The 13,606-nt window shown below is 33.8% G+C and overlaps 1 protein-coding gene, 1 long non-coding RNA gene and 1 other non-coding gene across 3 annotated transcripts; 1 reads left to right on the forward strand and 2 right to left on the reverse strand.

Moving 5' to 3' along the window:
• Window positions 1-196: 196 nt before the first annotated feature.
• On the reverse strand, window positions 197-1,605 carry LOC112031741 (uncharacterized). Its single transcript, XR_010631304.1, has 4 exons — window positions 1,289-1,605; window positions 639-734; window positions 393-533; window positions 197-273 (listed from the first exon to the last, which is right to left on the reverse strand). It is a non-coding gene; the product is annotated as an uncharacterized LOC112031741 (transcript).
• A 1,433-nt stretch (window positions 1,606-3,038) lies between these two features.
• On the forward strand, window positions 3,039-8,117 carry LOC136070082 (uncharacterized). The gene is made up of 2 exons (XR_010631328.1): window positions 3,039-3,275; window positions 7,335-8,117. It is a non-coding gene; the product is annotated as an uncharacterized LOC136070082 (long non-coding RNA).
• An 826-nt stretch (window positions 8,118-8,943) lies between these two features.
• On the reverse strand, window positions 8,944-10,402 carry LOC112031692 (aquaporin SIP1-1). The gene has a single exon (XM_024064406.2). It carries the CDS (start codon window positions 10,080-10,082, stop codon window positions 9,363-9,365), a length of 720 nt encoding a protein of 239 aa, XP_023920174.1. The 5' UTR covers window positions 10,083-10,402; the 3' UTR covers window positions 8,944-9,362.
• Between the last annotated feature and the right edge of the window lie 3,204 nt (window positions 10,403-13,606).

Raw genomic sequence — 13,606 nt, forward strand, 5'->3', positions numbered from 1 at the left:
CAAAGGGGCCTTTTCTTGCTCGTTAGTGCCCACTTACCTCTATTTTCTTAGTTTTTTCATAAAGGAACTCAAGTTTAGCCTTTTGACAACCTTACTAATAGAAAGGGGCTAGTGTGTAATGGCTTTCTCTGATATGGGCTCGCTTCTTCAAGCACACCAGCTGAAAAAGCCCCTTCCTTTTTTCAAAATAATAAGNACATGTTTATACGTGTACATACTCCTACGTTCAAAAGGATGTACCATATCTCTTTTTTCTTGAATAAACTAACATGGCTTCACAATTGGGAAGAAGAAATAAATTCTTCGATATCAACTGAAGAAAGCCTCAAGATTGACTACTTGGAGGCATATCAATAAGCATATTCACAAAGAAAAGGACAAAATAAACATACCTTAAAGTTACAGTAGCATTATCTCCGACTTTTTCAAAACGATCATCTTTCACAATCTCTAGGGAGAAGCTCCTTGAAGATCCTTAGCCAGCTTATCAGTATGATCATTTTTGGGACATTCATCAACCTTCTCAACCATCACTACAAAATATCACATAAAAAGAAAACCATAGTGCAATTCAATCAGATCCCACATAAATAATGTTCGTATCGCGCTCTTTAAATTCCATGAAGAATCAAACATACCAGGAGTAGCCAATGTGGTTGCTAGAGGAACTGTTAGCTCGCTCCTCCTAGGCTCTACATGAATGGGTTTCATCCAGTATCTTCCATCGCTAGTGCCTGTCAAAGTTACTCCAAAAAGTAATGAAACTAAATGTATGCGAGAGCCAATTTGTAGAGCTGAATTAGTGGGGACGAAATGGGGTATTATACTAATAACATGTAGGCCAATCATAATATTTATGCATATAATTAAGACCACCATGAAATTAGCAAAATCATTATAATCATCATCACCAACAACAACAACAAACACAAAGAAAAACTACTTAAATGGTTTTGTTCAGATTGAGAAAATAGTTTCTGTAAGAACCTGAATTTTTTTTTTTTTTTTAAATTTTTTATTACTTGAAACCCTTTTATCATGAGTTTTTAAAGAAAGAATAATATCTTTTTGCTGGATTTGGAAACAAACAAAAAAACAAAAACCCCTTCTGCAATGAAGCTTTGTTCCTCTTTAATAAATAAATAAATAAGGCTACCCCTCGTAAAAAATTTTAAGGAAAAAAAAAAAAAACCAAAAACTTAGGCAACTAAATATTACAGTATATGATCAGTAAGAACATAAACAAGTAAAAGGAAAAAGAATGAAAAAGAAGAAAAAAGAAAAATACCATTTAGGTGAGAGATTGCAGAAGAAGAAGAAGATGAACCAAGTGTGAAAGAAGAGGCAGCAACAGACAAAGACAAAAAAGAAGGAATTCTAGCCAGCAAGCACACTTCTCTCTCTGTCACTGTCGTTCTTTCTTTGTGTGTCTCGTGGGTTAAATAACTATTCAGGTGGGAGGGAGAGTAGTGGTATTGTTAGGTTCGTTGAACCTAGACACTTCCCCGGGATGGTACGAACCCTATTAACAGTACTTTGAGACTTGAGAGTCATAGGACACGGGGATATGTCCAAGCATGCACTACTCTCTCCTCGTAAGCCAGCTTCATTTTCCCCCAACCTCTTTTTATAAGGAAGAATAAATAAAGTCTTCAATGTTGGATGGTCTAGATCACTCAACATCTCAACAAGTATTTTATTTTATTTTTCATTTTTTTCAAGGCAATTTTTACCCTAATTCCAATCAGATTAAAACTTGCAAAATGTCTGGTGTAACAATTTTCTAATTGCTTGACAGGAACAGGAAGCATGTGTGCAAATTTTTGTTGTTTAATTGGGATTCCTATTAAATAATGTATCTCCAGGTTGGCACTCTAATTTCTTAACAATTATTTGAAAAATATTCTCTTTATCTCACTAATTTCATTGTTAAGATTTTTGTTTTTGCATTTAATAGTGTGCACACTCATTCATCAATATGCCTTTAAATTGACAAAATTTAATCTAAGCCCTAAATTGAATTTGGAAAGGATGGTAGAGTGTTTAAGTTTTTCAGCTTTAATTTGTTGTAATTACTTGATTATCTTTAATAAGATAATCAAGAGGGGAGCGTGAGCTAAAGAAGTTATTAGGTTAAAGACTCAATCTTATTATTAGGAAGTAGTTGCAAGAAGTAGAGTCAGTCTGAAAGCCTTCTTTTTGGCTCTTGTGTGAGGGTTGTCATAACTTGTGTCTATCTGCTGTCGGTCATGTTGGGACCAAAGAAAAGTAGAAGTTTCAACCGTGTCAATTAGGGCTGTCCATAGGTTGGGTTGGGTCAGTTTTGGACCCAACTCAGAACCGACTCGTTGGCGTCAGATGAAAGGCAGAAGGACCCGAAACCGACCGCTAGCGTCAATCGGTCGAGTTGGTTTTGGGTTCGGGTGATGCTCGGGTCGGTTCGGTCGGTGGAGAGATTTGCCGGATCCTGCAAATGTCGCTGGAATCTTCAAAAGCTTCGCCGGAATCCGCAAAACCTCATTCCATTTGCACCGAAAATCGCCAAAATTAGCTTGGATCTCTTCGAATCTTGTTGGATCTCACCAAATATGTCGAGATCTCGCCAAAATCAGCTTGTGATCTCACCAAATATGGTCGAGATCTCGTCGTAATCAGCTTGGATCTCCTCGAATCTCGCTAGATCTCACCAAATATGGTTAAGATCTCGTTGAAATCAGCTTGAATCTCCTCGAATCTCGTCGGATCTCACCAAATATGGTCGTTATCTCACTGGAGTTGGCTGGCTTTGTATATATCATTGGTCGGGTCGGGTGGCTAGGGTTTTGGAGAATAAAACTGTAACTCGACCTGTCGACGTCAGGTCTTGGGCGCGAAACCCGTCATCGACTGATGGGAGCGTCGGTTTGGTCTGAAATTGGGTTGGGATTGGGCGGGTTCTTCGGGTTGGCGGGTTTGAGTTGGGTCTGGACACCCCTAGTGTCAATGGCATTCTAACAAAGTACTCGACCTCCAAAATCAACATTTACATCCCGTCGAAGAATTTATTTCTTCTTCCCAATTGTGAAGCCATGTTAGTTTATTCAAGAAAAAAGAGATATGGTACATCCTTTTGAACGTAGGAGTATGTACACGTATAAACATGTTTGCCATCTGTCCCGTGCATTTAAGTGCCGGACATGACACTTGTTCAAAATTAGTCACGTGTCAATCTCCTCTCCCAGCAATTGCTGCAGTGCATTGGATGACTCTGGGATTCACATCAGCTGCAACACCTGGTACAATACCTTCATTTTCTTCACAATTATTTTAACTTTTTAACTTTAATATTTTAACTCTTTTTTAATATATTTTATTTATGTCTGAGATTAAAAGTTGTTTTTTTAACTTTCAATCTCAGCCACTGATTAAATATTGCACCAAGTGCAATATCCTAAGTGTTGCACCTGATGCAAATCCGATGACCTTGTCCTAGAGGTCTACTCTATTAGCATGATGCGCTTTAATTCGTCTACAAACTTCCATTCTTATTAGCTACTACATGTTAGTTTATTCAAGAAAAAAGAAATATACATTACTGAATGTTAGTTTATTCAAGAATAAAGAGTTATAATACCTCATCAAAAAAAAAGAAAAAAAAAAAAAGAGATATAATACATCCTTTTAAACATTGGAGTATATATATATATGTAAGTATAAACGTGTTTGGCTTATGTATCATGCATTCAAGTATGGTACATGATACATATTTGAAATTTGCCACATGTCAGTCTCTTATCCCATCAAGTGCTCTAGCGCACTAGATGGAAGCCTTGTCAAGAGGTATCCTCTGTCTGCATATGATGCATTAATTTGTCTATAAACTTCCATTCTTGTTAGTTGCTAGTTGCTACATGTTATTTTATTCAAAAAAAAAAAAAGAGATGAGATACATGGTTTTAAAAATCAGACCGGGTCAAATTGGATTTGCCTCCGGTTCTCATTTTTTACCAGTTTTTTATTAATTTTCCCCGTTATTCATCGAGTTTAGGCATTTTTTTCAGATGGGACTGGTCTCTGATTCTCGGTTCAACCGGTCGGTCTAGTTCGGTTTTTAAAAACTGAGATATAGTACATCTTTTTGAATGTAGGAGTGTGTGTCTTTATATATATATAAATATGTTTGGCTTCCATCCATAGATTTGAGTACTAAACATAACATGTCCAAAATTAGCAGCGTGCCAGTCTCCTGTCCCATCAACTGCTCTAGTGCACTGGATGAAAGGTCTATATTGTTAGCATGATACATTAATTCATCTATAAACTTCCATTCTTATTAGTTACTACTCGTTCATAGTTAATATGTTTGGCGTCTCACCCAAATGCAAATTTGTCAAATAAATAAATAAATAAATAAATATATATATATATATATATAAACGTATTTGGCTTTTGTCCATATATTTGAGTATTGGACATAACACATCCAAAATTAACAACGTGTCAGTTTTCTATCACATCAACTGCTCTAGTGCACTGGATTGATGGAAGGTCTATTCTATTAACATGATACATTAATTAATTTGTAAACTTCCATTCTTATTAGTTAGTACGCATTCATAGTTAGGGCGGCACTACTCTGTATTCAAGAGGTTCAAATGAACCCCCTTACTTCAAAAAAAAAAAATTATATATATATATATATAATTTTTTTTTTTGTTAGTTTAATACTTTAATTTATTTTTAAAAATATTTTTTCACACCCTGACTTAAATTTTGCACATCCTTATTACAAGATTTCCAACTCTAAGAGTAAAGAGTAAGTGTTTGTGAATTGTAAGTGTCACTCTTTTTTACAAATTTATATTGTGTGTGTGAGTGTGTCTAATATTGATTATGTGCATCACTTTTTATTATAATGTTATTTGTGTAAATTATGATGCGTGTGGACGTTTGTGTATATAATATAAATTTGTATAATTTAATAATTAGGAAATAGAGATGGTTTCTTACATATGTGTATATTGTTATCATGTTATAATAACCTTTTGTTATAAACTTAATAAAATTTAAGAAAAAAAATTGTAAAGTTAGTGTTTGTCCAAGCATTTGATTGGTTAAGTAAACATATAGTGTATAATTTTATGTATGAATAAGTGCGGTTGTGTATGTCAATAATTAATACAAAGCTAATGAGTTTAGTTTAGTCATTTAGTTTAAAATATTTTTATAAAAACAACAACAAATAGATAATAACAACTGCATAAAAATAAAAATGTTAGATAAAGTTAACAAAATAAAATAGTCATAAGCTGATAGCTACCCACATTGGCAATAGATACTCGTAATGAACTATTATATAACAATTCAAAATTTGAAAATTTGTAGAAGAAAATCATAAAACTTCATGTATTAATTTTTTGGTAAAAATGCAAAACTGACCCTCTAACTTTCACGTTTTTTCATTTCAGTCATCTAACTTTTTGTTTTGTCAATTCCGTCCTCTAACTTTCAATTTTTGTCAATTTAAGGCTCCATTACAAATCTGTTACTGCTGCCAAAACAACGCCATTTTCATGGTTTTTTTTTTTTTTAATTAGGAATTTAAAAAAAAAAAAATGAGAGAAGAAGAAGAAAACATTAAGGGGAACAACGTCGTCGTTCCCCTTCCCTGAATCAAATCAAAACAAAACAAAAAAAAAAAAAAAAAAAAGGGATTCGTTCCCCTTCACTGAATCAAAACGAAAAAAAGGGATTCAAGTATCAAATCCCTAGCTTTGAGTCCTTGAGAGAGAGAGTGAACCGGTATAAAAGAAGAGCTCATCAATTCCACTTCCACTTCCAATTACTCCCAATCCGACCTTAACCTCGTTGCGCTCAACCAGATTTCATTGAATAAACAAATTCAACAAATTCTCTTATCCCCACACCGCACCGAAAACTTCTCTCAGGGCTTTGAACCCATCAATGTTTCCGATCCTCGTTTCAAGTTCGACACGTGTGCCAAGGTGGGTTAGAAGAACAAGAACGAGCGAAGAACCATTGAATGGAAACCCAAACCGAATAAATACTTGTTTGCGATTTGCTTATCGGGGCAAATGTCCAACCATTTGATTTTCTTGGAGAAGCACATGTTCTTCACTACTTTGCTTAACCGGCTCACTCTCTCTCTCTCAAGGACTCAAAGCTAGGGATTTGATACTTGAATCCCTTTTTTTCATTTTGATTCAGTGAAGGGGAACGAATCCCTTTTTTTTGTTTTGATTCAGGGAAGGGGAACGACGATGCCATTCCCCTTCATGTTTTCTTTTTCTTTTTCTTTTTTCTTTTCAGATTTTTCTTTTAATTCCGAATTTATAAAAAAAAAAATTTAAAAATTAAAAAATAAAAATAAAAGGAAGAGAAAAAAACCATGAAAACGGTGTCGTTTTGACAGCAGTAACGACAACAGTAACAAATTTGTAACGGAGCCTTGAATTGACAAAAATTGAAAGTTAGAGGACTGAATTGACAAAACTGAAAGTTAGAGGACTGAAATAAAAAAACGTGAAAGTTAGAAGGCCAATTTTGCATTTTTGCCTTTTTTTTTTTTTGTCAATAACTCGACATATTCAAGTCATTTTTTTATTAAAATTTTTTAATGACCCCTAAACAAAATTTCTGAAACTGCCACTATTCATAGTTAATATGTTTGACATCTCACCCAAATGTGAATTTTTCAATTTCAAATTTAATCAATAAAATATAATGGATAAGGCAATAGGTAATCAATAAAATTAAGTTATAATTATAACTCAAACATACTAAAAAGTAAGACATTATTGGTGGAGAGAAAATTTTCAGTACGGCATTGAATAGTAAGGAATAAAGGGTTCTTATCAGCACGAATTTAGAAATTATTAAACATTGTTAATAAGCCAGAACTTTGGACACTAGTATCTGGTGCATATAAACAAAAGCAAAAGAATAGGAAATCGAACGAGCTCGGATTTGCTAAAAAGAGAAAGTCATTACACATTAACTGATAGCTAGTTTATAAATTTTGTTTTTCATAATGCGTAAGCTACATATTGTTGACCAGCCTGCATGCATCACTTAACTTCTGCTATTGTTGTCCTAACAAGTTACAACAATGCTGCAGAGTAAAAAAGTAACCAATAGTTTTCAAGAAAATAATGATATTGATGGGATAAAAAGTAAAAAGAAAAATAACACACAATTTTCTTGATATAACGTAATGTTTGTGAATTTTGTCACTATGCCTTTGTCTATTATTCAGTACTTCTAGAATAATTTATGAACTTTTGTCACAATGCCTGTCACTAATTTAACATGGAACCTACATCTGGTTTGTGCAGTGGAGCTGACGATGTCACTTTGATTGAAGCATGGTTATTTGATGCAGGGATCACTGGCCTAAAAGAATATCAGTCCTCGGAAACTACAGAAGGCACTCCGGTTATTCAAGTAGACCCTTCATTTGAAGGAAGGGATGGTGGGATTGGCAGATTGTTGAAGTCGAATGCAGTGGCAGATGTGGAAAACCAAGAATACTGGAGCTTTCTTCTAGCCATAAATGTGCTATTTAACAGTATTCCTTTTCACGGACATAATTCATTTGGGTATGAGAAGGAAGGGATGTGGTGGTGGGAAGAAATGGATCAGGCTAAGGAGTGTGGCCTATATAAGGCTATGGAATTGGATCATTTGAGGGTCTTTTGAGAATGGCTTCCATTGATCTTCTTGTACAGAACTAGAATCACTGAGCAGCAGTGATATGCATCCATATAAGTGCTGCTTTTGCTGCAATGTGCTTGGTAATGATCCTATGTTCTTGTACTTACAATGAGAAGAGTTCCCCTTTACAACTTCAAGTTTATAACCTTTTGTGATCGTGAATTGCAGACTGTAAACATGGTCCAAAAGTCTATCTGCCCCTTTGTTCTTGTGTTTTCACAAAACTAAATAGTGGAAGGCAAACATAGGGAGCATTAATTAATTGTAGTGGTAGTGATGAATTTACTCATCCTATCGTATCTTAAACAAGAATATGCTTGTTAAAATTAGAAGTTTCATGTACTACAATAATGTGAGTCTTCTTTTCTTCAATGGTGAGAAAGACTTCCGAGTTTTAATTTTAATGTTTATGATATATATTATTGTATATTGTATGCCTTTTCTTGGCCACATTTCGTGTGCTTTTTCCAAACTCGAATATAACTTTGCTTTTCCCCTTTTTGATTGAATAAAATTTCCCCTTTTCCCTTTTCAATTATCTACTGTATTAAGGATTCGTTTGAATATAACTGAAAACTGAAAAACACTTTAACAAAATAATTTTTAAATATGTGAAAAGTACTGTAAAATCTATTTTTAATGAAAAAGTTACTAAAAATTGAAGGTTGTAGGCTCCATAAGTGAAAAGTTGCTGAAAAATAGCTGAAAAAATTGCTGAAAAAGTTACTGTATACTGTTCCTACCCAAAGTTAGTATTGTTCACATTCCTAAGTCAACAATCACGGCTTGAAAAAAAAAAGGAAAGAAAACGCAAAACATAGACGTAAGAAGCACGTTTTGCACTTCCAGACGCACACTAATCGTCAATCTCAATCTCAATCTTTGCAAGAGTTAGAAAAATTATATTGAAAATTTTCTGTGCAAATTTTATCCTACAACCCAGCCTCTCATCCATTATTTGATTTGATTGTGAATTAATCTCCAAATTAACGGTGATGAGCCTGGATTTGAAGACACTTAAAGTATGGTTTACAAAATAAAAGCGGCATATCACGGGTTTGAGAATATAAATTAGCCTTTTCAAAAATAAAAAATAAAAATTTGGGAGGCCCAGTGCACATGGTTCTCACACTACTAGTTTACTTCACAAATTAAAGGAATGCAGTTGGAAAAGAATTTCACAAATGGACTAAAAAATGCGGGTAAGCAATAGTTTTGAATGCTATGCACTATGTAAAGCCTACGGAACAGTTTTATATTAAGGAGAAGATTCATATTACAGAATTGCTTGTTTGGATGCCTCGAATTCCCATATGGCAGCTTACATGACTGGGACGATTTACTCCTAGTTCCCTGTAGTCTTGATTACCTATGAGCAGCCAAACCAACCCACGCATGCTGTCCACTGAATCAAGCTAGCTCAAACATTCAAATTGCCCTGTACGCTTTGCACATCTTCTTCAGTTCCAGCATAATCCCATTTCTTTGGAAGCATAACATATATGCTCCTTAGTTGACATATCATATCACTGTTTCTTAAGCTATAAAGCTACTAAAGGTGAAAAGAAGAAAAAAAAAAAAAAGAAAAAAAAAGAGAAGGAATTAAGCTCTTAAGACATTTGACAAGAGCTCATACAAATTGTGTATCTTCAGGCTTTCTTCTGCTTGATTGGTGACAGAAAGAGAAATCGAAAGATCCAAGCAGCCAAAGCTGATCCAGCGAAGGGACAAACCCAATAGACATAAAAATGTTCCCAAGTGTTATGTCGATCGTTCACAAATGCCCAGCCAAAGGCGTTGGCTGGATTCATGGAAGGCCCTGTATAACCAGACCCTGCAACAACCAAACCCATTGTAGCCACAGCAATCAACCACACCTTCAAAAGTGGGTTTTTAGGACCCCGGATCACAATAAAAAGGATAGTAAAGTTAATCAGAAAAGTCAACACCCCCTCTGCTATGGCTCCACTATGCAAGTCCACTTGCAAAAAAGGTCCCTTTAGCCTGGGCTTGTATTGGCTTGGCATCAATTGTAGTATAGCCATGGCACCACCCACTCCACCAGCCGCCTGAGCTGGAAAGCGAGCGGCCAGGGAGATAAGAGAGGATTCAGGTTTAAGACCTGCTGTGTAGAACGAGAGAGTAGTGGATGGATTGAAGCTAGCACCACCCAAGGCTGCGCCAATTATGCTGAAAGACAATACAAGAATGGTGGCGATGATGGTGGTGATGAATAAGCTTACCAATGGATTGGCTTGAACACCAAGGTATGTAGCTATGATAGTAGTGAGAACTCCCATCAATGGTGTGCTGAACACCCACAAGGATGTCAATAAGGCATCTCCTGTTGCCTCCTTCACCACGCCCATCTTTCTTCTCTTTGCTCTCTCTCTCTCTCTCTCTCTCTCGCTTTAACTGCCTTCTATTATCAGCACTTTCTAGGCCTATGTATTGTCTGTTTCCTTCTACAAAATAAGATTAGAAACAAAATAGCCACCTGGGAATTTCAGCTTGGCTCAAAAAGAAACAAAAAAAAAAGAAAATGGAGATGCTTTACAAGCTTGGAACTTTGTTATATTGGTGGCTAGTGGAGTACCGTAAGCTTATCTTTAAGCCATTCGGTTTGAGGCCTCAAAAGAACTTTCACACATCTCACCTACCCTTCTTCCCATGCTTACTCACTATCTACCCAAAAACTGAAAATAAAAATATAATAAAAAAAGTAAAAAACAAAACATGAGTGACAGGCGTGAACATTTTTTTATTTGTAATGGAAGGTACAACAACGTGGTGTAAAGTGTGGTTTATATTAATCCATGAGAAAAGTGACGCATTTTGTCGCAAGTCCAAGATAATATGTATTAAGTCCAATTCTATTCAACATCTATTGCTTGGATCTGTGATGCTTGAGCTAAAGTGACAGGAATTGTCATAAATTCTTGTAAATGACAACTTTTATAAGCTAATTCTAGCCACTTGAAACTGTCATTGAAAAGAGATGATTATCGGTCAACTGGGTGGGTGTATCACATGCCAAAGTCATGATTCCCCCTTCAAATGCAACTACCCTCGATGTTAATTTCGCTGCTCCAAGCCCACGCCTTTTGTGGTCCTAACCTAAGCCGTTAACATATTTAAAACATTTAATATGTGCGTCTGATTCAAGAAGCTGTAACTAACTAGTCGAGGAGGTGATTTAGTTGGAATCCCACATTCGATATGAAGTCGTAGAATATTTTACAATGGGTAATTTGCTATTGCATACAAAGTACGCACTCACTTTTTTCATTAAATAGTGTGTGCAAAATAAACATTAATCTTCAAGAATGTGAGGAAAAAAAAAATCTCAAGTTTAACATTAAAAACGGATATTTAGGAGAAAGAGATGTGGGTTCTTGTGTGGAACTTATGGTACGATCCACACTCCCATTGAGAGGAGGGAAGACTCTTATCGTATAAGTAAATAATATCTCCTTTCATTAGAGACTTAAAATAGATGAAAAAAAGTGTCAATGACCCCTAGAGCACTTGGGTAATTTCCCAACTAGTTGAAGTTACAAGTAGGAATGTGCATGGGTCAAGTTGAGAGGTTTTTTAAACCCAACTCATTATAGTGAGTTAAAAAAAAAAATTCAACCCAAGTCAGCCCATCACAGGAGTCCAACTCAACCCAAATAAATCAGGTTAGACATTTTTTTTAATTAGTATCATTATTAAATTGAGTATTAGACGTTTATAACACCACCACAGATGATAGCAAATTTATATTAAAATAATCCTGAGTATAATACCAAACCAACACAAACTATATGAAGAGGACTTAGGGTTTGGATTTTATTTAAAAAAGAAGCAAAAAAAGTAAATAAAAAATTGTATAATAAATTTTTAAAATTTTAAATATATGTTAAATATAAATGGGTTGGATCAGGTTGAGTTAAGTGAATTTGTGAATCTTATGACCCAAACTCAACCCGACCCACTGTAAAAAAAAAGAATTCACAACCCAACCTACTGGGTTAGGTTAGATCGAATCGATTTTGGGGGGTTGGCGTGTTGGCTGTACACCCCTAATTACAAGTGATTTTCATTGAAATTCAAAGTGCGATAAAATATTTTTGTTTATTAGGTTTTTTTTTTTTTTTTATAATGACAATGAGATCTTTTTGAGGTTTTAACTAAATTCTTGTATTTCATTTCGGTAGTGTTAAAATATATATAACGTCCGCTCTTAATGATAGCTCTTTATCATCAAATTAAGACACCAATCAGTTTTTGGTATAAATAAGAATTGAATCCAAGATTTCTTATTCAACTATACAAGACTATATATATTGATAAAAGAAAAGATGATGCAATTAGATTGGGCTTCCTTCCTTGCAACCAAAACTTTATCCAGTAGTTTAGTAATTCACTAATCCCTGATATAAATTAGGCCTGAACCAAGCAAAAAACACAGTGGTCCAATATTTGGTTGGGCTCTCCAGAACAGATGCGACCCTGTGCGGGCTTAATTACATGTAGGCCAGAAGGTACTAATAGCTAATAAGTAGTGTAACGTTACTAAAGTAAAGCTGAGCGGGGCAGGGTCGAAGGCTCTGCTCCGTCCATATTGGGCCACATTATCTAATCCCCACTACAATTAATTTGAAAACTTTTTTAAATAAAACCGTTTTTTTTTTTTTAAGGAGAATAAAAACGTTAACATTAGAAAATAAAAATAAAAATCATTAAAAACTACATTAAAATTTTAGATTTCTTTTTTTTTTTTGAGAAACAAAATTTTAGATTTCATATATTGAAAAGAACTATATAAGTTGAAAAATGCAATGTCCAACGTCCATAACATTTTTATAATATTTTTAGTAACAAATGTTAAATGAAAAATTGTTACTAACTGTTACTGATTAGCAACAAAATAATTTTAAATGTGAATTTAAATTAAAATCAATAAAAATTTATGATATAAAATTTGTTATAAAAATGTTGTAGACATATCTCTTCTCAAGTTCAAGTTGAGTTTACACAAATGAAAAAAAAAAAAATATATATATATATATATAATATCTCTTTTTTGTTTCCTTTTAGCAAGATATCTTTAATTAAAATTTTAAATAAAAATAATACTAAAATGGTATAAGTGGAATTTCAAAAAAGATATAAAATTCCTAAATTTTTTGTTGAGTTCCATTAATTTTAAGGCAATTACATTTTAAACCTATTACGTTCAAAACGTTTTATCAATCAATTTTTTCTTTCTTTTTTTCTTTTTTTTGTAGATATTTATGACATTTATTAGATCCAGAATTGTGTTACAGCTGGAAGCCTGGAATATAGTGTCTAACTCGTTTATTTTCAAGTTTCAGCATTGATTGGACCCGCTATGAAGGGCACCGGCCACCGGTCCACTTTTAGTTTGTAGTTGGCAATTGTTTAAAAATCGGCTTTTTTTTTTTCTTTTTTCTTTTTTACTTTTTTTTTTTTTTTGCGGCTTATGTTACCGTTTAGGTTATTTTTTATTATTCATGAATCTAATTATACAATTTCAATTATCTTTTAATTTTATTTACCGTATTTTTACTTTCTAAAAAAAATATCTACCCTATTTTTAACAAAAAAAATCAATTTCAAATAAATAAGTTATTTCAAAATGAACTCTTAACGAGTCAGAACTCTCCTCTCTATAGTATTGATAGACCTTGCAATCTGCATATTGGTAAAGGTAATAAATAAATTTTTGAAAAATTATAAATAATTAAAAAAAACATAAATTTTAGTTACAAATTTGATTGTATAGCTTATAGTTACAACTCCTACTAAAAAAAAACATTATTACATATTTTGAAAATCTAATATTTTAATTATATGTTCTTTATGTTTTTAACGTACATGTTAA

This window comes from Quercus suber, unplaced genomic scaffold (genome assembly GCF_002906115.3).
Source record: "Quercus suber isolate HL8 unplaced genomic scaffold, Cork oak 2.0 scaffold_208, whole genome shotgun sequence".
Taxonomy (NCBI): domain Eukaryota; kingdom Viridiplantae; phylum Streptophyta; class Magnoliopsida; order Fagales; family Fagaceae; genus Quercus; species Quercus suber.